General features: G+C 35.1%; 1 protein-coding gene across 3 annotated transcripts; it reads left to right on the top strand.

The window, feature by feature from the left end:
* The first annotated feature begins 599 nt into the window (after positions 1-599).
* LOC120782496 (serine-rich adhesin for platelets) lies at positions 600-20002 on the top strand. 3 transcript variants are annotated; one of them, XM_040114800.1, is made up of 3 exons: positions 600-1403; positions 16009-18084; positions 18806-20002. In XM_040114800.1, the coding sequence occupies exons 1-3, from the start codon at positions 1209-1211 to the stop codon at positions 19283-19285; spliced, it is 2751 nt and encodes a 916-aa protein (XP_039970734.1). In that variant the 5' UTR covers positions 600-1208; the 3' UTR covers positions 19286-20002. The 3 variants fall into 3 exon arrangements, with proteins under 3 accessions (XP_039970734.1, XP_039970735.1, XP_039970736.1); XM_040114801.1 differs by having other exon boundaries at positions 16009-18012; XM_040114802.1 differs by lacking the exon at positions 600-1403 and adding an exon at positions 14639-14700.
* Positions 20003-21737: the final 1735 nt, after the last annotated feature.

Here is a 21737-nt window from a genome sequence, read left to right on the forward strand (position 1 = left end):
TATTGCTTCATATTAATAACAAAGTGTTTTTGTGGTTTTTAGCCATTTTAAGTTTGAAATCCCCAGGTTCAAATACGATCATTGATGAGATTTTAAAATATGTACATACATAAATGAATATAGTAGGCCATAGCAGTTAAATAATAGTTACGTAATAGTCAACATTAATTGGTATAGTATGAAGATTTGGTTTTGTTTAAGATACTGGCCTACAGATTTAAGATTTAGAATGTAAATAAAAATTCAGTTTTCGTAAAATACGAGTAGAGTGTAAATTGAACCCCGATTCTCTATTTGTTCCTATCAGAAAATCTAATCAATTTTATTTACTTATTCGGAAAGTATTGAAAAGAAAAAAGAAATAAATATGGCAACCCGTAGAATATATGCACAAAGCGAATGAAGACCGCCGGCGAACGTTAATTTTTAAAAAGTATTCATTCGGTTGAATTTCGTGCTCTCTCCGTTCTCTTTCGAAGTTGTGTTGCGTTGTGCTGCGCGCAGAGCTGCTATCGACGCTACCTGCTCCGCGCGCAGCGCTGTCGGTTAATACGAAAGTTCTTCTCAGCGATACTCTCAGTTGATTTTGTGTGCTCAGTGAGGAAGTGCGCGCTTTTCTACAAGTTGTTCGTTACGTTTGGATATTTTCAGTGTGATTGGATTTTGTGCCCAACAACTGCTTGACCGGCCGGCTGCGAATTTGGAACGAAAAACAGTGAGACGAATGTGCGTGGAGAAGCATGAAAAGAAACGGAAGAAATACGAAGAGCCCGCTTAATTTTTGAAAAACACAAGAAACGGTTTAGGGCTTACCAAAAGCCCATGTGAAAAATGTTATTGTGTATATATTTTTCACTAATATCGCAAGGCGATGTAAGAACTGCTCATAACCGAATTGGCAATTAAGACACACATAAAATCATTTTGCTCTTTTAATCAAATAATATTCACATATCAACACAAAGGAAAATGTTAAATAATGGCAAGCTGTGATTAAGAACGACTTTGAGCGCAGTAAAGAAAATCAAATTGGACAAATATATGTGAAGGCAATGTACGAATGTGGCGAAAAAGACAATGCAAATAAGCTTAAGAAGTAAAACAATTGTACATGCCAATACGTTTTTGTGAGTGTGAAGTTGCGATTGTGTTCTTTTGTTTAGCACCAGCTCCACCGGGCCCCCTCGTCATGTAAACGGTTCCGTTAAATGTACATACGCTCTTACGGAACGTCACATATTTGTTCAGAACAACTAAATAGTGGAGTTGTTGATTTAAGTAAATTGCAACATAAAGCAAAGTACAAAAAAGCGGCAAATCGGTGTTTGATAGAAACTTTAAAAATGTTCGAGCTGGAGGATTATTCAAGTGGCTACCACGATGCAATTCTTAATAAGTACGCTGTAAGTATTAACTCTTTTGGTTTCAACACATCCATATTTCTTTAATTTTTTAAGTGGTATTGCCGAAATAGCTTATTTTTTCTCAATGAAAAATTTTGCAATATTTCAGAGTTTCTTTTGTTTTTGTTTTTCCTCCAAATTGCTTGTGTCAAGTTTACTTTGTTAAATATTTAATTATTCAACATTTCTTCTCCCCTTTGCTCATTATTTGCGTTCGTCGCTCCGTTATTTTGTTCTGTTTATTTGGCTTTTACTATTGCTGCCGACTTTTTGTTTCTATTATTTACCATTCACATTTGTTCGCAATGGTTTACGTTCGGCGCTCATTTTTTTGCTGCAAAAGCCAGCAGCGACTGCCCGTATACAATTATCGATTGTTTACCATACTCTTTCTGCCGCCCCTGTCTTTTCGGGAGTAAACAAGCTGTTAGCAAGCATCAGCACATGTGGGGTCTCTGCCACACTAAAGTTATCGCCGTCGGCGCTGAATCGCTGCTTCAATGCATTTTCGTCAAGTTTATTTTGTTTTTGTTTAATTTTCGTGTTTTTTGTGTGCTTTTGCATTGCTGCCGGCCGGTTTTTTGTGTTAATGTCATTTGTGTTCTCTCTCTACTGAGAGAGAGAATCGCGAATTTTCTTCACGAGCAGATAAATGTAAATTTTGAGAGAAGTTTGAATTTTCTCACCATAATGAAAGTAAAATTAAGTTACTCTGTGTCTACAAATGAGTAAGTTTTGTACATGTTCTTATGTAGATTAAAATAAATTAATTTAAGCATATGAAAACCTTTTGATTTCATTAGTTATCGTTGCGAAACAAACATAACACTAAATTGAATGCATTTATTATGTAGAATGTATGCAACTTAGTGTGCGCAATCACGATGTTAACTAACATAACGATATTTTTACATGTATGCAAATAACATTTCTTGCGAAGCGTTTGGCACTAAAGATCTTTCGCAATTTTGTGAATGAGTTCTGTATTTAATTGTTAATTTTGCAACAACTTTATACATATATTCTTAGCCGTCTTCTCAATGTCTGCTTAGCATCAATTTATCAGTTAAGTTCCTGTTTAAAGAAAATATTCTTTACTGAAAGGAGTCTTTGTTAAGTTAAGCAGAACTTAACTGACTGTTGGCTGCTAACCAGACTTTTAACTGCAATGGATGGACTGGTAATTCATTTTCACGTACAATTCGCGATTAATGGTAAAATACTTGTTAATGTGCTGGTTTTTTCTGCGGTATATGCATGTATTAATGTAAACACCAAATAAGAAAATATGTCTGCGGATATCGCGCCAAATATTGACTTGTGATATGTTGGCACTTCATTAAAATAGGTAATATACATATGTATGTACATATGTATGTATGCCGAGCATATGGAATGGAACGGATCCTCTGTCAGATGGTTCTTTTTGTATGCATTACCACTCACCGTTGCTCCTCAATAAATTTCCCTATTTTGCTCATTTGGTTGCTGAATGGCGACGTTTTGCATGTGTAGCGGCTCAAACTCATTTGCGCATTTTATCCAACAATATTTTATAACAAATACAGTATGTGTGTGTTTGTTGTGATCGTACGAATCCCCCTCTTCTGTTGACTGAGTGCATTAGAAGGATCCACTCTCCCCTTTTTGAGCTTAAAAAGTGCTGAATTATCTGTGTCTCATTTATGAACTAACTCACACATGGAATAATCATGGCAGAGAGGGATCTGCCATACAAAGCGCTCAACGGAAACTTTTGTGAGTGCCAACAATAGCATACCTTTTGCCAACACGTAAAAGCAACTCGGTTTTATTGCATTGTGGGAATTATATACTGTTAGCTCATATCTGGGTATTGCTTTCTGTTTTATTTTTGCGGCGTTTCGGGTTCACACCGTTTCGCAATGTTTGGTTCTTTTTCGCTTAATTCTACTTTATTTCTTAAGTGAGTTGAGTGTCACTGTATGTAGTGAAGTATATAATATGGTTTATACCTGGCAATATTCCCCGCTGTAATTAAAATTTTGGAGCTTCACTACAATGAAAAGTTTATTGCACTTACATATACATATGTATGTATAAGGAATTAAGCATTGCAATATCTTCGTATAATACATGATATAACATATGCATGCAAATAAATTATGTAATAGCTATTTAAATAATTATGAAAAAAGATTGTAAATTGATCGTTGTATGTACATACATATGTACATACAATATACACATGTGAGTAAATTTGTTATCGCTTCGATTTCCTGCGCATTACGACTGATACATATGTATGTATGTACATATGTACGTAGTCTGACTATTTAGAAACTCATTTATGTATGTAGATATCTACATATGTTTGTATGTTTACGCGCTTGTGTATATGCACTGCACGTATGTATGTATGTATATAAGTTATTGTCGGTATTCTTACAGGGGTAATATAAGTATGTAAGTACGTATACTTTTAAAATAAACTTTTATTTGTTGTTTTATTTTTTTGCAATTTCTTAGTACATTTATTTATTTTATATTTTTAACATTATAATGAAAAGAAAAAACGTAGTCGAAACCAAAATTTTTGGCGTTTTGTAAATTGTGGACAATGCAAAATCGATGGCGTGGGAGCGCATGAAAATCGAAAAGTTTTGGGCTAAATAAAGAAGTTAAAAATAAAAGAAAATGAAGATAAGAGCCGGCAAGAACAGATTATAAATTATCTTTGATTGCCTTCAGAGCTGTTAAAAGTTACCGTTTTTATTACTTTAACATAGTATATAAAGTTTGTCACGAAGTTTGGAACAACCAGAAGGAAACATCGGATACCCTATAAAATAGAAATTTGTATACGCGAACTAAACGAAACGAAACTAAACCTTCAGTTTCTGAAATATCAATCTAAAAATTTTAAACACGTTCTTTTCTCTCCAAGAACCTGCTCATTTGGCGGAACCGATATCAGGAACACTCTAGCATGTAGTTTTGTCATATAAACTTAATGATCAAAACCTTGTATGGAAAACTTTTTGTCATTTGACAAGATATCTTTAAGAAATTCAGTAAAATTTCCCAAAAAAAAAAGTTCAGATCGGAGCACTATAACATGAAACTATCAAACAAACTAATAGATAAATATCCAGAACTTGTATGGGATCTTTTGTATTTGTGAAGGTATTTACTAGAGCTTTTATGCAAATTTAGTTAATGTTCTTTCTTATTTTCAAAACAATTTTTTTCATTCGGAAGTATTTTACTACGCACACAATTGTATATTTTAAATCAAAAACTAGTAGTTCTGCGGTAGAAATCCGAGCATTGAAAGAATTTCCCTCCAAAATTGCCACATCTACTATACATAGGTGTGACAATAGAAATACATCTGTACAAATATACATAAGTACATAATTCAAAATGGAATCGATTACTTCAAGTATTCCGGAAATAACATTTTTTCGCCCATTAAGAAAAGAAATTATTACCCAATGTGGGATATGCATAATAAGAGCAAGCATTAACCATTATGTTCTCTGCATATTTTATTGCTTGTGTCACAATTACGGATTTCAATTTTAATGTGGGCCACATTCTTTAAGATCCTGTGTTTGCCAAGTCATGTATCTTGGGGTTGTTTTACAGAATTGTGTAAAATTGCATTTTGCTTTCTTTTTGCTGTACGCATTCGGTAAATTGTAGTTTTTTTTTTGCTTTTGCGACAGCTGAAAGGATGGTATAGGTTAGTAATCCCATATAGCTATGCGTATACATACATACATATAGATATGTTTGTCTATTCACAGATGCCAACAATTATGCCCATAACTACTGTGTTTTAAGGTCCTTATATGAGGTGATTGTTTCCTTAAAATTTTCTACCTGGGGAAGAAAGTCTACAGGGTCATGCTTACGAGTTGTTGGAAAATTTGCAGCGTGTGAAAGATTTCAACAAAGGTTTGGAAAATTGCTACTCATAAATCAAATCACAAATACTCAATTGATTTAGACTGCCTAGAACCCATGTGCTTGACCTTGTGTTTATTAGAACCTTATACAATTATAAAGATTTTGGAGAAAGTTTCCAAACAAAGTAAATAATTAAGTGCATAAGCAAAACTTAATTTCGCAATGTACAAAATATAAAATTATATAGAAATAAATAGGTACTTGAAATATTTTGAGTTTGCTTTGTGTTATAAAATGAACTGACCTTGAGGTAAAAGTGAAATTAAATTTCAACAAGGATAGTGTGAACATTCATAAAAATCGTTCTCCATTAACAACAAAATACTTTTGTAAATAAAAACGATATTTTAGTGTAATTATTTTCACCATATGAAATTTGAAAAATAAATATTTTTACAAATAATTTAATTTGTACTTTGAGTAAATTTTTATTAAATTCTGTAAATATATCCTACACACATGCATAAATACTTTTGTAAGTGTATCCTGAAAATTTCAAATGCACGCTCCTTCTGGCACTTATGGTATCCTGTTGAAATATGAAACTTATCATTTCTGTATCTCTTTCAAAATGAATGTTATCGATTTTTTTACATGCAAATATGCATATACTTACATACACATAAAGTTATGTGTATTCGAACTCTTTATATGCCTCCTCGTCCAACGACCCTGAAAGAAGTGGGAGTAATCGAGTTAACATTCAGACAAAGCATTTTGTGTGGCATTCTGGAAGGTCACAGTGTTATTTTTAGTTAACATGCGTACGACTATGTGCTTGTGCATACATACATACATATGTTCGTATGTATTTCGCTCTGTATTCATACTACTTGTTGGCATATGGCATTGATAAGAGACTGTAATTTTACTCCCATTTTAATTGTCCTGCGCGCCAAAAAAATTCACATTAGGGCGGTTGGTTGTACATACCACACAAATCCATGTCGATACGTATATAAGTACATACATATGTATGTATGTGTATGTGCATGTAACTCATAACTAAATGTACATATTTATAAGTGAGTTTAAAAGAGCAGCTGCAACACAGGAAACAGGCTACACATTTTCGATTAAAATCCAAAAAGGATTCCAAAGAGACCGACAACTGGATAGGGGAGAGAACGAAAATTGTGTGTATTTATTAATTATATGTATGTAAGCTTGTAAACTTATTTGGGTTGCAGTAACAGGCGCATCAAACGTTTTGTCTTATGTGTGTGTGTAAGTATGTCCATAAAACATTTATACGTACATACATACATACCTCTCGAACAAGTAACAAACACGGCGATTTGGCTAGACATTTTCATAACACGAACAAGGTAGCTGCTAATCGTTCAAAGGCAGCTGGAAGAGCAACGAACACGGCCGGCAAATGGTAGCATAAACCATGACAGTTGTTCTTTGGCTGGGGTTGAGAATTGTGCCTGTTGTGTATGTGACCGTAGTTGCCATTTAGATAGAAATTGCGCAAATATGATTGATTTATAAGGGAAGAGTAAAGTATGTGACTTAAGGACAAAATTACTAATATGTACATATATACCAAATAAGGAGTAGCGGAATACAATTCTCGAAAATTTTTTTTGGCAAAATTATTATTTTTTATTCAACATAGTTCCCTTCAAGGGTGATGCACTGATTATAGCGACCCTCCAACTTCTCTGTACCATTTCTTCGACGAAAATTGCTTCAATAGTCGTTGGAGGCCTGATCTGGAAAATATGGTGGATGCGACACCAATTTATGGATTTTTGTCATAGTTTTCACTGACTTGGAACTGGAACGCGGTGCATTGTTTTGCTGAAACAGCACTTTCTTTCTTCTTCCAGCGACCATTTCTCGGTGATTTCGTTCTTCAAACGGCCCAATAACGCTGATAATAGTCGGTGTTGATAGTGCTTCCTTTTTTAAAGTAGTGGATAAAAACTCCGATGACTGTCGATTCAACAATTTAGGAGTGAAATGATGGATTCATGTTTCATCCATTATCACATATCGACCTATGTAAATATTCGGTTAATTGCGCTTTAATTAATATGTGTCAGGCCGTGGACTTCACCTCTTTGAGTTTTTTTAAAATAATTCTACATTTAAAGCAAATAATAATTCTGTTTGAAGAGTGGTGATATGCATTCGGACTACAAATAATTGTAATGATTTTTGTCGAAGCATGCACGATGTCCCAAAAACAGACATGAAGAGAAAAGTCGGCAACATAAACGAAGCACAATTAATGATTTAATCGAAATATGTATGTAATATTAAAGCTGCAAGGTCATACAAAATTGGCTTCCGTTTACAAGCTTGCTGTCATTTCTTTTTGATACAGAATAATTCAAATCGGAACAATATTGAAAAGTTTTAATTTTTTCAATGTTTGTTGTTTTTTTTAAGTTTTTCTGCAATGTAAAATAATTTTTTTTTAAGAAATAGCTAACGATATATGTATGTACATATGTATATATTGTCCATATATTGATCCTATCAATTTTTCATAAATTAAAATAGTCAATTTCTATACATTTGTTGTAGAAAAAACACTAATATTCAAAATGTAAAAAGAAATTTTGCGAAATCCTACCAATAAACGACAACATAGGGGGTAGTGAATACTATTCTCCGATGGCAACACTCTATTTGAGCGAAACTCCATTTGTATTCGCTACGCTCTGCAGGCTCAGAATTAAAAGTTGACGACCGACCGGTCTGGAAAAATAGTAGTGGTTGAGTCTGCTGTGTGAATGTGTTTTGTCGGCAACTGTACCCAGTTTCATTGTGCTAACACACAGTCGCACATGCAAACTAACATAGACGGTTGCCGGTAGATGTGTACATGCGCTCTCGAACATATCAATGCGCCATGTGTACCTACGAAGCGTTGGAAATGACGACTCGGTAAACATTCTCATCCGCTGTTGTTGCAACATACATTGTTGTGTTCGGCCGGTCTTCTGTCCATTGCCGGCTTAGCCATTCTCTTCGCACTGTTATTCCATCTGTTATTGAAAAATACATATGCATGTGTATATAAAATGAGAGAGCATTTTGTGGATATAATATGTGAGTGAGATGTAGCAAATAAAGAAGAGCGTTGTGTTTGAATATTCGAACATCGAAATATTGCCAAGTAATGTTGCTGAAACATTTTATATATCGGGTGATTTTTAGTATTTGACAGATCACGTGGGATTTCAGGCATGGTGTCAAAGAGAAAGATGCTCAGTATGCTTTGACATTTCATCATGAATAGACTTACTAACGAGCAACGCTTGCAAATCATTGAATTTTATTACCAAAATCAGTGTTCGGTTCGAAATGTGTTTCGCGCTTTACGTCCGATTTATGGTCTACATAATCGACCAAGTGAGCAAACAATTAATGCGATTGTGACCAAGTTTCGCACTCAGTTTACTTTATTGGACATTAAACCAACCACACGAATGCGTACAGTGCGTACAGTGCGTACAGTGCGTACAGAAGATCTTGGTGTAAAACCGTATAAAATACAGCTCGTGCAAGAACTGAAGCCGAACGATCTGCCACAACGTCGAATTTTCAGTGAATGGGCCCTAGAAAAGTTGGCAGAAAATCCGCTTTTTATCGACAAATTTTGTTCAGCGATGAGGCTCATTTCTGGTTGAATGGCTACGTAAAGAAGCAAAATTGCCGCATTTGGGGTGAAGAGCAACCAGAAGCCGTTCAAGAACTGCCCATGCATCCCGAAAATGCACTGTTTGGTGTGGTTTGTACGCTGGTGGAATCATTGGACCGTATTTTTCAAAGATGCTGTTGGACGCAACGTTACGGTGAATGGCGATCGCTATCGTTCGATGCTAACAAACTTTTGTTGCCAAAATGGAAGAACTGAACTTGGTTGACATGTGGTTTCAACAAGATGGCGCTACATGCCACACAGCTCGCGATTCTATGGCCATTTTGAGGGAAAACTTCGGAGAACAATTCATCTCAAGAAATGGACCCGTAAGTTGGCCACCAAGATCATGCGATTTAACGCCTTTAGACTATTTTTTGTGGGGCTACGTCAAGTCTAAAGTCTACAGAAATAAGCCAGCAACTATTTCAGCTTTGGAAGACAACATTTCCGAAGAAATTCGGGCTATTCCGGCCGAAATGCTCGAAAAAGTTGCCCAAAATTGGACTTTCCGAATGGACCACCTAAGACGCAGCCGCGGTCAACATTTAAATGAAATTATCTTCAAAAAGTAAATGTCATGAACCAATCTAACGTTTCAAATAAAGAACCGATGAGATTTTGCAAATTTTATGCGTTTTTTTTTTAAAAAAAGTTATCAAGCTCTTAAAAAATCACCCGATAGGTTATCTCAAGATGGTGGGTTTGAATATTGACATAATTTGAGAAAATATTTAAAATTCTTTATAAAAAATAAGTAAGTTTTCCTTAATAAGGTTTGGGAGGATACATTGCATTTTTTTAGTTTTCGATTTCAAGATCACCAAAAAATCACGGATTATTGTCATAATTGTATTTTTAATCTCTGTAAAAATATAATGTTAGCTTTATCTGCTTATTTGAACATTAAATTATGACAGCTACAAATTATACATACATACATAAGTATGTACATATATGCGCATACTATGTACATATATTCTTATGTATGCATGAATTTGCTATTATTTACTAATGCATTCACCCATGGCATACACCATCGAAAGAATATAAGACATGTCTGAAAAAATTCTAGCAAAGTTGGTCATGTGCAAAAATTCACATAACCAATTAAGTTCGTTCACAAATGCATCCAACTTAAATCGAAAAAAATTAAATAAAAAGATGCGCGGGAAAAAGTATCAGCCTTATCGACAGGCGATATGTTACTTGTCAGCACTACATACATATATGTATGTATGTACACACACAAATACTTATTCCTAAACAAGCAGCAATTGAAAAAATCGTTTAGTCTAACATTTTTAAGCAGAGTGTGGAGATAAGAGATGCTTTAATGCACCAATGTATGCATGTATGTACATACATATGTTTATGAATTTGTGCCATACTTCACTATGGAATGCTTTGATCAACCTTTTGCTTCTATTGCTTGACAAGAAAGGGTAAAAAGTCTTGAGAAGAAAATGCATGGGTAACGTTAAATTGCGACAGCGACTTTGCTGCTGACACGGCGAAAATGTACATACATATGTTCATACTTATGTATCTTTAGCATAGTGGCCGTGCATTGTACTCTTTGGAGAGCAGTTGTTTGTTTTGGTGGGCGCCCATCTGTGGTACAAAGTCGACATGCAAAAGAACAGTGCTGTCATTATTCCTCTCACCCCCGTTCTCAAATAGTATTTTGTTGTTTTTCTTTTATTCTGCTCTTGCTGCTTACACTTGTATTTCTTATTTTGCTTTTTTTATTTTTTCAGCGTCATACTTTGAAGTCATTTTCATAATATTCACGTTTTTGTTTTTATCATGTTTTTGGAGACATATGTATCTGCATACATATGCACATACATATGTAGATGTATGTATGTACATGTGTATATAGTTAGAGCCTTATCACACGAAGCAACTTTTGTTGCGGCAACTCTTGGTTTATAGGCGAGGGGGCGACGAGGAGAGGGGAATCGCGCCGAGTTTCCAGTGTTCAGCAACTCGCTTTGTGTTCTTATTCGTAGCAGTTCGCTGCGACGTTTTTCGGCATTCGTGTTCTTTCTTTCGTAGTACATAGTTGCATTTGCGTATATTTTTTTGAAATTAATATTTTGAATATATTTAAAAATTTAATTTCATCTTTTGGTAAGTAATTTGCAAATATGTATACAAATATTCATAATATAATATAAATATTTTAGAAAATGGAGTATGAGGAAAAAATCGAATTAATTAAAGATATTGTGAAATGTATGGAGGAAGCCATACTTATTGATTCAGACGATAGTAAAAAGGGTGATATATCTTTGTTTTAATAAATAAAATGTATTTCTTAATTGACAGAGCTGATTAATATATGTGATAGAGTGGCCCAAATACCTATAAGGAAAAAAAGAGACAATGGGTTAAAGTAAAAGAGTAGACAATGGGTTAAAGTAAAGTGAAAGAGAATGAGAAAAAAACTCGAGCAGAGTTGCGCAACACAAGTTGCTCGTGTGAAGGTAATGGGCGACAGCAAAAGAGAATCGCCCGAGAATTAGCAACTAAAGTTGCCTCATGTAATCGCAAACTTACATAAGTATGTAGCTGCAACTGCGCTTTTTTAAGCAGTTTTTTTCTACATAGCCCATGTTCAGGCTTATTTCGATGAGTACATGATAGCAAAGCAGACTAAACGACAAGTTAACCAATTAGAAACATACAAATGTTGATGTCAAATTTAATGTTTTAAGTTTTGTTCAAAAAATCTTGAAATGTAGACATTTGATCAAATAATTAGTAATGCATTTAAAGCAAATAAAGCATTTTAAAGATTTTGCGTTTATTTGTTTGGGATTATCTATTAAAAGCGATAATTTGGTCTTTTCACAAGATCAGTTAATACTTCTTATAAGAAAGCATCAATGAAAAACAGCTTTGGAAAACTCCAAACTGCCGGTGGTGTACTATATAATTATTCTGAAAATGTTTCCTAATATTTGCCAATAATTTCATTGATATGAACTACAAATGCGGTCATTAGCAAAAGGGACCATACTGACCTATCTATATACTTATGTACATATGTATGTACATTTATAGCAAGCAATTTTGTGGTCGTGCAATTTTTATCTGTACCCATAGAATATCGGAGTGGCCATACATACATATAATCGTTGACACTGTAATAAGTTCAGAAGGGCCTCTTACGAACGAAGCGTCATCATATAACCCCATAATTAATTTCACACTTGTCGATCTGTTGATAAGAATCTCAAATGAATGAGCAAAGATACCGAATTCTGAATGATGAATATAATAGATACATACATACATACATACAGTGTCGGACAAAACTCATTGGACTAACTCGAGTCTCACACATGTTCCGTCATAACATTTTCAATAGATGCGTTAGAAGAATAATTTTTTTTGCAAAAGATAGATCACATATTCTATATTAAGAAACAATGCAATAATATTTTTTAACTTTTACGTGAAATTTATAAATTGTAAAAAGTAAATAATTCGTGCGACATAACTCATTGGACTAACACTTTGGGTATCGAAATACCACTTCCATTGAATTAATTTACTGTTATGTGGCGGGAAAAGAATTTTGCAGGTACTTACACTAATTATAATTATTATAAATCGTAGATCACACTTATTCGAGTTGTTTATTTTAATGATAACGAGTGTGTTGTGAAATATTTAAAGTTGTTCCGAATAATGCTACTAAAAAATTATTTTTGATAAAAATATAGACAAAACACATTCAACTGAACTTAAATTATTAATTGTAAGCAAATTCACAAAAAATGTGTGGAAAAGAAGCTTTAAAAAAATTATTGTCTGGGGAAAACAACTGTTTTTGCTATTTTACGCAAGAACAAAGCTGAAGGAACCGTTAAAAACTTAATATTGGAGGACGTTCCAGAGTCAATTCGGTAAAGTATGACTTCCGAATAGTGCGCGAGTTTATAAAATATCCCCAGATATCAACAAACAATGTTGTAGATAGCTCACAACAAGAAGAGAAGTACGCGGGTACAATACAACGGCGCGCCGTTGATGTTGGTCTTTTTAGCTTCCGTGCAGTAAAAAAATCTTATATTTCAAAAATCTGTTATGCACCTTTGAATTTGCGAAACTGCATATAAATTGGTCTGAAGAGCAATGGAAGCCGATATTGTTTTCAGATGAGTCCAAATTTATTTTTACAGAACTTAGATGGAATGACAGGTTTACGAAGACCAACATGAAGCGTTTAGAGTGTTTGAGATATTCGCAGGGTGCAGTAAAGCATGGTAGGGTAATATAATAGTGTGGGAATGCTTTTATGGTCAGGGTGTAGGACCAATTTACAGAATAGAAGGGAATGTGATGGGTTCCAATATAAAAATATACTGCCAACCCAAATGTTTCACGCTATCCAGCAAAATGCTGCCTGATTGGCAGTTTCAACATGTCAATGACCCCAGGCACATCCTCAAAGTTGTGAAGGATTGATTTATTTTTGGAATAATAAGTTTATGTTATAAGATGGTCCGACCAGTTTCGTGACATGAATCCGATTAAAAACTTATGGGAAATTGTCACTTGTGACTTGATGTATTAAAGCGAGCCGGAATGGAATAAATGATTCACATATTAGTAATTAAATTTCATTTATGCATAAAAGATAATGTAATCAAAAAAAAATAATGGCTACTCAGTAAAATATTAATTTAAAACTAATTTATTTTTCATATTTAGCTAAAGTCCAATGAGTTATGTCGCACGAATTTTTTACTTTTTTCCCTTCTGTTATAGTAATTTATAAATCTTACATAAAAGTAAAAAAATATTATTGCATTGTTTCTTAATATAGAATATGTGGTCTATCTTTTGCAAAAAAAATTATTCTTCTAATGCATCTATGTAAAAAGTTATGACGGAACATGTGTGAGACTCGAGTTAGTCCAATGAGTTTTGTCCGACACTGTACATATGTACATATGTATGTTTGTTTGTACTTATATATGCAGAAATATATAATTTGTAGTGTAGGTATTGCACATTTTTTGCTGGTACGATAACAGACTATAAGAAACCAGTTCGGTGACACATGTTTACTGATTCTATAAATATTTATAACTGCTACAATCATTAAGGCCAATGAGAAAAATATGAATGAAATGTGGGTTAACATTTTGACAGTAAGTATGTAAATAAGGTAAAAAGAAACGAAGGAAGAAGGGCATTTATATAAAATTATATAATTTTCTTTTGAACTTTTCTGCAAAGGAAAGTAGCCATATACATATATGTACCTATGAGCTAGAAGAATCCTCGCACCACGCATGCAACTGTTGTCCTCATGATCTAACTTATCCATTTGTATAGTTGTATCATCCTCAGACCCACACAACTATCTAATCCCATATATTTTGTCAAATTTATATTTTCAACGCAGTTATACACAATGCTAACACTTTCCACCTGGGTTCCTTAACATTGCGATAATTCTTTTCCTTTTAATTTTCGTTGCGCTTGTTTATTTTTCTTTTTATCAACTTTTTAACGTTGTGTGCTAAAATTGGAGTTTCCTTGCGTCTATTTGTATTCGTAAAACTGTTGTTTACTTATTACTTCTATCAATGCTTGTGTTAATGATTTCTCGTTGCGCGGGAAAAAATCCTACAATTGTGCACATGTGTGTCACGAATGGTAAGCCAATGGTTGTATGTAATTTTGTAATTTCGTGCCCAAGTGTGTGTTTATGTTTGATTATGCATGTATTGTTGGTTGGCAAGATATTATTTTAACTTCAGTTTCTGCTTAGGTACCTTGTTTTTTATACTACAAGTTCAAGCGGTGTTGTCTTTTTTTCGACATACATTCATACATGTAGACGTATCTTCTTGCTTGCTTTGTGCTCGTATGTCTTCCCAGGCGATAACTTTGAGTAAAAAACATACATACATACAACTTGGTAAATTCACAACGGCTCAGAGGCACCCTTGTAACCGCCTGGCAAAGCAGGCACAAAAAACGTGAACAAACTTCTGCGAAATTTTATACTTCTAGATACATACAAGCGGTTGCTTGCACATTGTGTGTGTATCTACTGGTAACTATGTATGCGAGTGTGTATTTGTGCAGGTAAGTATAAAAATGAAAAGTATTTAGAATTGTTAGAATGTTGATGTCTTTTTGTGTGATTTGCTCATTATCTGGGCAAGGCGCTGGTTGGAAGTTTTTCCGTATTGGCATAGGTTCATAGGTTTGGTGTTGTTGGTATTGTTTATCAGCTCAGAACACGGCATTTTATTTTATAAAGGTGTGAGTGTCAGAAATGGAAAATGCGCCTAGTAAATTTCTTCGTGTTTTACGGTTTCCTCTTTACTTCGTTGCGTTTTCTGATTGCCTGGTTTCCATGTAAATTTGTTGAAACATGTTTCCATGTGATTTCTTTTATTCATACCAAATGTGTATATAGTACATGCATACATACATATATAGATATATTTTACATTATAACTTCAAAAGTATGGATAAATATTTGTTTATGAAAGGTAGGGAGAAATTAGAAGCCCGGGTATGGTTGTAGTGAAATGTTGAAGAAAAAAATTTGCAAAAAATTGGATTATGACATTTATTTTATCGCACTCTAAATTATTAACACTATATTCATACATACATATGTATATGTACGGACGCTCTATTAAGGGGACATCTCCCTTAACCGTACACAATGGCCGGCCCCAGCATTTTTGAGCGGTTATTAAGCAGATAACTCTGTTAACCCGTTCCCACGACAGGGTCTACGTAACCGCAATGGCCCATTACTTTTTAACCGGCCAAGTATTCTTAACTCGACAGAGCAACAGCAACAACAAAAACATTAACCAGTCAAAAAGGCTGGTGGTCCTGTCAGTGTCCGCTTATGGGAGATTGTACTGTATTACTTTTACTACTTTAACATTTTTATTTCCAACTCTAACTTAGTCTAATTTATTTTCTCTTTTTTTAAAGGAAACATCGCGACCGACATTGGATCTATATATCTCAGACTCGTTGCAGGACATGCTGGATGTCGACATTCGCAGCGAGATTTCGAGTGTAGTGGGGGGAAGCAATGAACTCGCTTCCCTGGTCAACGATCTGCCGTCCTCTTTTGATCACGCTATCGACGCAATTTCTTCCATACACAACAGTAGTGGTAGTAATTTAAACGCTGCTGCGTTATCTTCCTCTACAAATAGCTTTTCCTCTTGGTTGGGAAACATCTCAGGGCCGTCATGGTCATCATCGAACGATTACTATGTCGATTTGGGTGCTTGTGTGGATCCGGTGTCCGTAATGCCATATGTATCCTCATCATTGCTACATAAATCGCCGAAAGTAAATTTAAACGCGAATAGTTTACAGAATTCCGTATGTTCTCCACCACCCGCGTCACCGAACGTAAACGAAACCAAATCACATTTAACATTTTCACCTGCCCAATTAAAAGTTAGCGCCGGTGCGATGCGCAACGAGCAGCTTTATTCACACATACCAAAGCAGATAGTGGCGATTTCATCAACAGTGACAGCCGCCACTACAGCGCCGGCCACACTGGCGACGAATTCAGCGCTCCAGCGCAAGAATTCAAGTGCGGTGGATACGATCAAAAAGGATTTAGGCGTCGAATTGCGCAAGCTGACCACCACAACGACTGATGAGAACAGAATGAGTGCCACAAGTAACAGTAGTGGAGGAAACGTGAACACTAAGCAGACTGCTAATGGCACCACAAAAAGCACTAGTAGTGGAAGCAGTAACATTAGTAGTAGTTTGCTAAACTCAAATGGCATGCTGAATAGCACGACGACGAATACCATTAAGCTGGCACCCGGTATTGGTGGTCTTACTTTTGCCAATAGCATCGCTTACAATAAATTGAAGCAGCAATCTAGTGCGAAAACTATGCAAAATGGACAATCGGGCGCAGCGAACAACACGATTATGCTCAAGCGAGAACGTGACTCCAGTCCGTTGCAAAATATAAGTGTTGTGAATGTCAACGGTAGCATTGGCGGTGGCCAACAACATGTCACAAAGTTGGTGGGCCGAAATGTACAAAACTCTAGTTTTACACCAAAAAGCATTGCATCTGTACACTCGCCGCTCATGCAGAATACGAGCAATTCGATCGGTTCACCGTCGTCGTCTTCATCCTCATCGCACTCGTCACCGTCGACTGGTTCCAGTGGTGGCAGTTTTACCGCAGGTCTCATACCAATCACAGCCAACAGTAGTTCAGCCAATACGTCATCATCCTCTGCCAGCACTACAACTATAACAACAATATCCGTAAAGCCGCTACAACAGCGCATTAAGGTGGCGCCAGTAGAGTCTGAGTTTCCCAAGCCTGCATATTCATACTCTTGTCTCATAGCCATGGCGTTAAAAAATTCTCGTAGTGGTTCCTTGCCCGTATCAGAGATATATAGCTTTATGTGTGAGCATTTTCCATATTTCCGCACAGCGCCGAGCGGCTGGAAGAATAGTGTGCGTCATAACCTCTCATTGAATAAATGCTTCGAGAAGATTGAAAAACCCGCGACAAATGGCAATCAACGCAAAGGCTGCCTATGGGCAATGAATCCGGATCGCATTGTGAAGATGGACGAAGAAGTGCAAAAATGGTCGCGTAAGGATCCCATGGGCATACGTAACGCAATGGTGCATCCGGATCATCTAGATGCATTAGAGAGGGGTGAAATGAAACATGGCAGCTCAGGTGATTCAGATATCGAATTAGATAGTCAATCGGAAATTGAGGAGACTTCCGATTTGGAAGAGCAAGAACTCGACGACACCATTGTGGATAACATGTTTGTCGAGGAGGACATTGAGGAGGACGAAATGATGAGTAGCGGTATAGTGATAAATAACTCGGATGAACTCAGTGAGCCGGGTGATGTGAGCATCTGTGGTGCTGGCGATGATGTCGTCGTTGGCATGCAACAAAATCGAGATTTTGATATAGAGGTGAGTTTGGAGACACACAAAATAAAAAGAGTGGAGAAGATGGTGCAAAGAGTGCTTGAGCGTGAGCAGAAGGTACATTTGCCATTTTTTATACATTTTTTTTTGATATTTCTCGCTTGTTTCTTATTTCGGCTTTACTGTACAGTAGTAAGTTTTGCTTTTTCGGTAACCTTTTAAAGAAATCTCTCCCCTTTTGGGTGCTGTATGTTCTATGCAAATGAAATGCTTGTTTATGTTTGCTCTAACCTATTTTATTTTTCTTGTTTTGAGAGTTTAAGCCCATAACTTTCCGTTTTCTGTTGCCTACAAATTTTCTCACCGAACACACTCATCTACATATGTATGTACGTATGTCCATATTTACATAACATAATACTACTAACAGCTTATTTTCCTACCATTTCAACCTGTCAACAGACTTTTTTTTAACGAAAAGAAGTTAAAACAGTAATAGTTGTCTTTCAAAAAGGTTGGATATGTCAAAAGTACTCGCATTATCTAATTAAAATAGAATATAACAGTTTATACCACTTTATACCAAAATAATAGAGCTCAAATATAGTGAGGATATGCGAGGGAAATTAAATCGGCTAGCATCTAGTCTTGGATGTTCTTTATTGGCGTAGACACCGCTTAAGCGGTTATAGCCAATCTTGGATGGTCGTTCAAATTATTGTTTAGCTTCTAGCCGACTTGTACTTGTGTTGTATTGTTTTTGTATTCTATGTTTTCGCTTTTCGGAACAACCTTTTGTTTACATAATAACAACTTTATTTTCTATATATTTTTTCAGGTCGAAGATATTTACGATGCAATTGATATTGAAGACGATAAAGAAACGATGCATCGGCACTTAACCGTGAATACTTCCGACATAATTGAACTGAGTCCTGCCGATTTGAACGCTGCTGCGCAATCGCCGAAGCGTGCCCGCCTCAATATAAACTACTCCATCGGCCCAGCCGGTGAGCTGGAGAAACAAATTCAACAACACAAACTGCAGCAACAGCAACAACTGGTACTGCAAAAACAGCAGCAAAAACCAAATCAGATACAACAACAACACAGTATCAAACAGTATAAAGTGCAGCCACAGCATATTGTTGTGCAAACGATAAGGAATGGTAGCAAAACAACATCCATACAGGCGATCAATACAGCGACAGGCACCACAATTGGCAGCGTCAGTGGCGCACTCTCCACCCTGTCACAGATCAATGGCGCCATATCAAACAATCGTCGCAAAATACAATTAGTCAACCGAATTGTTTAGAAAACATGAATTTAAACAAATGACTCGACACAAAGAGCCACTCAGGCATTTGTTCCTAAAGAACAGGTCTCTGGATACTGAGAACCAAGAAATATTCATCTTAAATAATATAATATGAATATATTTAGTATAACAATATGTAACACAATGTATACGCCGATGAACGTAAGCGCTTAGTACTTGTGATGTTTCGAACAAAAATGAACAAATTATAATATCTCCCGGAAAGAACTTGGAAAGCCGTTAGGTTTTGGTTCAACATTAGTTCAATTCGTTTTTAAAGCGAATTTGTTATATTTCAAATATGTTATCGCACGAGCGGCGATGAAAGTAATTTCCTTCAACTAAGTTTTTAAAATCGTATGTGTCAAACACAGTTTTTATTTTGATTAACTACATTTCTTGCTTTGGAAACGAATTCACTAATAATATTAACAATACGAAAATTTGCTTGCAAATACGCTTAAAATTTACGTTGCGTTGACTCCGCATTGTGTTTATGTGTTCATAATGAATTAAAGGTTAAGTTGAAAACGCATGGTATCGAACATATTGCTCTAACGGCAATTATTGAAAGTTATTTTAGCAGTGAAATAATTGCATTTTCAAGGCTATGCATGCTCGCTTTACAGCTCACGCTCGGTGAATATTAAAAATACAAAATATTCATTAAATTCCCGTGAGCTTGAAATCGATATATGTGACCTGGTCTACCAAAAAGGGAGCTAACGTGCTAAAACTAGTTTTCTGGGAAACAGCTGTTAAAAATAAACAACTCGTTTCGTCAGTTTCTCGTTAATCAAAAGTGAAAATTGATTTTTTGACACCTAAAGCCCCCTTTCCGTAGACCAGGTCACATATGTAATTTTAAGTACGATTTAAATATTTCAATATTCATATTGCAATATGACTTTTGTTTAAGGAGTGTCCAATTTTTTATAACTACTATAATAATTTAAACTTAACAGAAATTTTCTTTTCTTTTATGTATTTTTTTGTTCGCTTTATATAAATTTATATAATTTCTGACAACGAAATTTAATTTAGATTTCAGTTCAAACACACATTAGTTTTATAACACAGTTTTTGGGCACATATCAAATTTTATGAACTTGACAACCTAATATGCTCCATTTTGTAGATTTTCATTTAATTTTCCCAACTTGATCTCTTTGTTAAGTAAGCTTTGTTTTTTTTTTTTAAACGATTTTCGACAATTTTCGAAAGACGAACGATTTCTAATTTTGAAATTTTAATGGTAGGAACACAATCAAAGCAAACGCCGCCAAGCTCTGGCAGTAAGGACTTAAAATGTTCATTTGCTTAAAGTGGAATTCTCATATGAAATGCGAAGAAACCACTTTTGGAAATGAGTATTTTAATTTATTTGAGACTTTATCTTTAAATAATAAACATAAGGTTTGTTTCTGAAGTGCTAATAGCTCCTTAGCTGCCAGCCAACAGAATAATGCAAAGTTGTTCTCATAAAGAGCGAAACAGCGAAAAAGAAAAGAAGTGGAAAACCAGCAGAAAAAAGCAAGGAAACATTTGAATTTATTTTTAATGATCACAACATACCAACACTTGAGAATTTTTAATAGATTTTTTCTTTCACAATACAAAACTATTAAAATAAACAAAAGCAAAAGCGTTAAATTTCGCTTGTTTGTTTACAGGTCCGTTTCTTCATATGGGACAAGTTATTGTTTGCTGCCAAAAGTTTAACTAGCAGCATTATCAGCTTCTTACGTCCTCACCTTGTGCACACTTCTGCTATTTTTTCGGGTTGAGTAACGTTTTTCCAACAAATTTGGCTAGCTAGTGCGTGACACTTAGCCATTCAGAAACAAACATGTAAATATTTGAAGTAAATCGTTATTGAAAAAAATCTTTGGTGGAAAGGTGACGGTTTGGAGGTTGGAATGAATTCGGGCGTTTGTTTTGATTGTAATACAACATAAATGTAAATAAGTTTTGACTGAGCGGAAAGTCTCTATAATAATGAAAATAATATTATTTTTGTACCTGCTGCACTTGTACATACATACATTTTAAAGAAGGGTTAGAAACAAATGTTTCGAGTTTGTGGGACTTTCGTATACTTAATGGACGATTAATATAATATAATTTAGTTGTTAAGCGGCTCAAGAACCCAATTTTTGACCAAACAAAAACAATGTGAAATTGTGAAATGCAATTACCATAAGTTTTTTGGGCGTATGCACTTTTGGACAATAGAGATATGTTTTATTTCATTGGAGATAACTTATTGATCGGCTCTGGTATATAGTCTGTGTACAGTTGCATTTCAAGTCATTCCTCACATCATTACCTTTTATAGATTCTAAATAAAATGTAGCTTATTAAGTCATAAATACATACATATGTAAAGCCAATCTTGCCAGGTCAGTATTTAAGTACATATATTCAACTGAAAATATAAAAAAAACAA

Source organism: Bactrocera tryoni, chromosome 1 (assembly GCF_016617805.1).
Source record: "Bactrocera tryoni isolate S06 chromosome 1, CSIRO_BtryS06_freeze2, whole genome shotgun sequence".
In the NCBI taxonomy this organism is placed as follows: Eukaryota; Metazoa; Arthropoda; class Insecta; order Diptera; family Tephritidae; genus Bactrocera; species Bactrocera tryoni.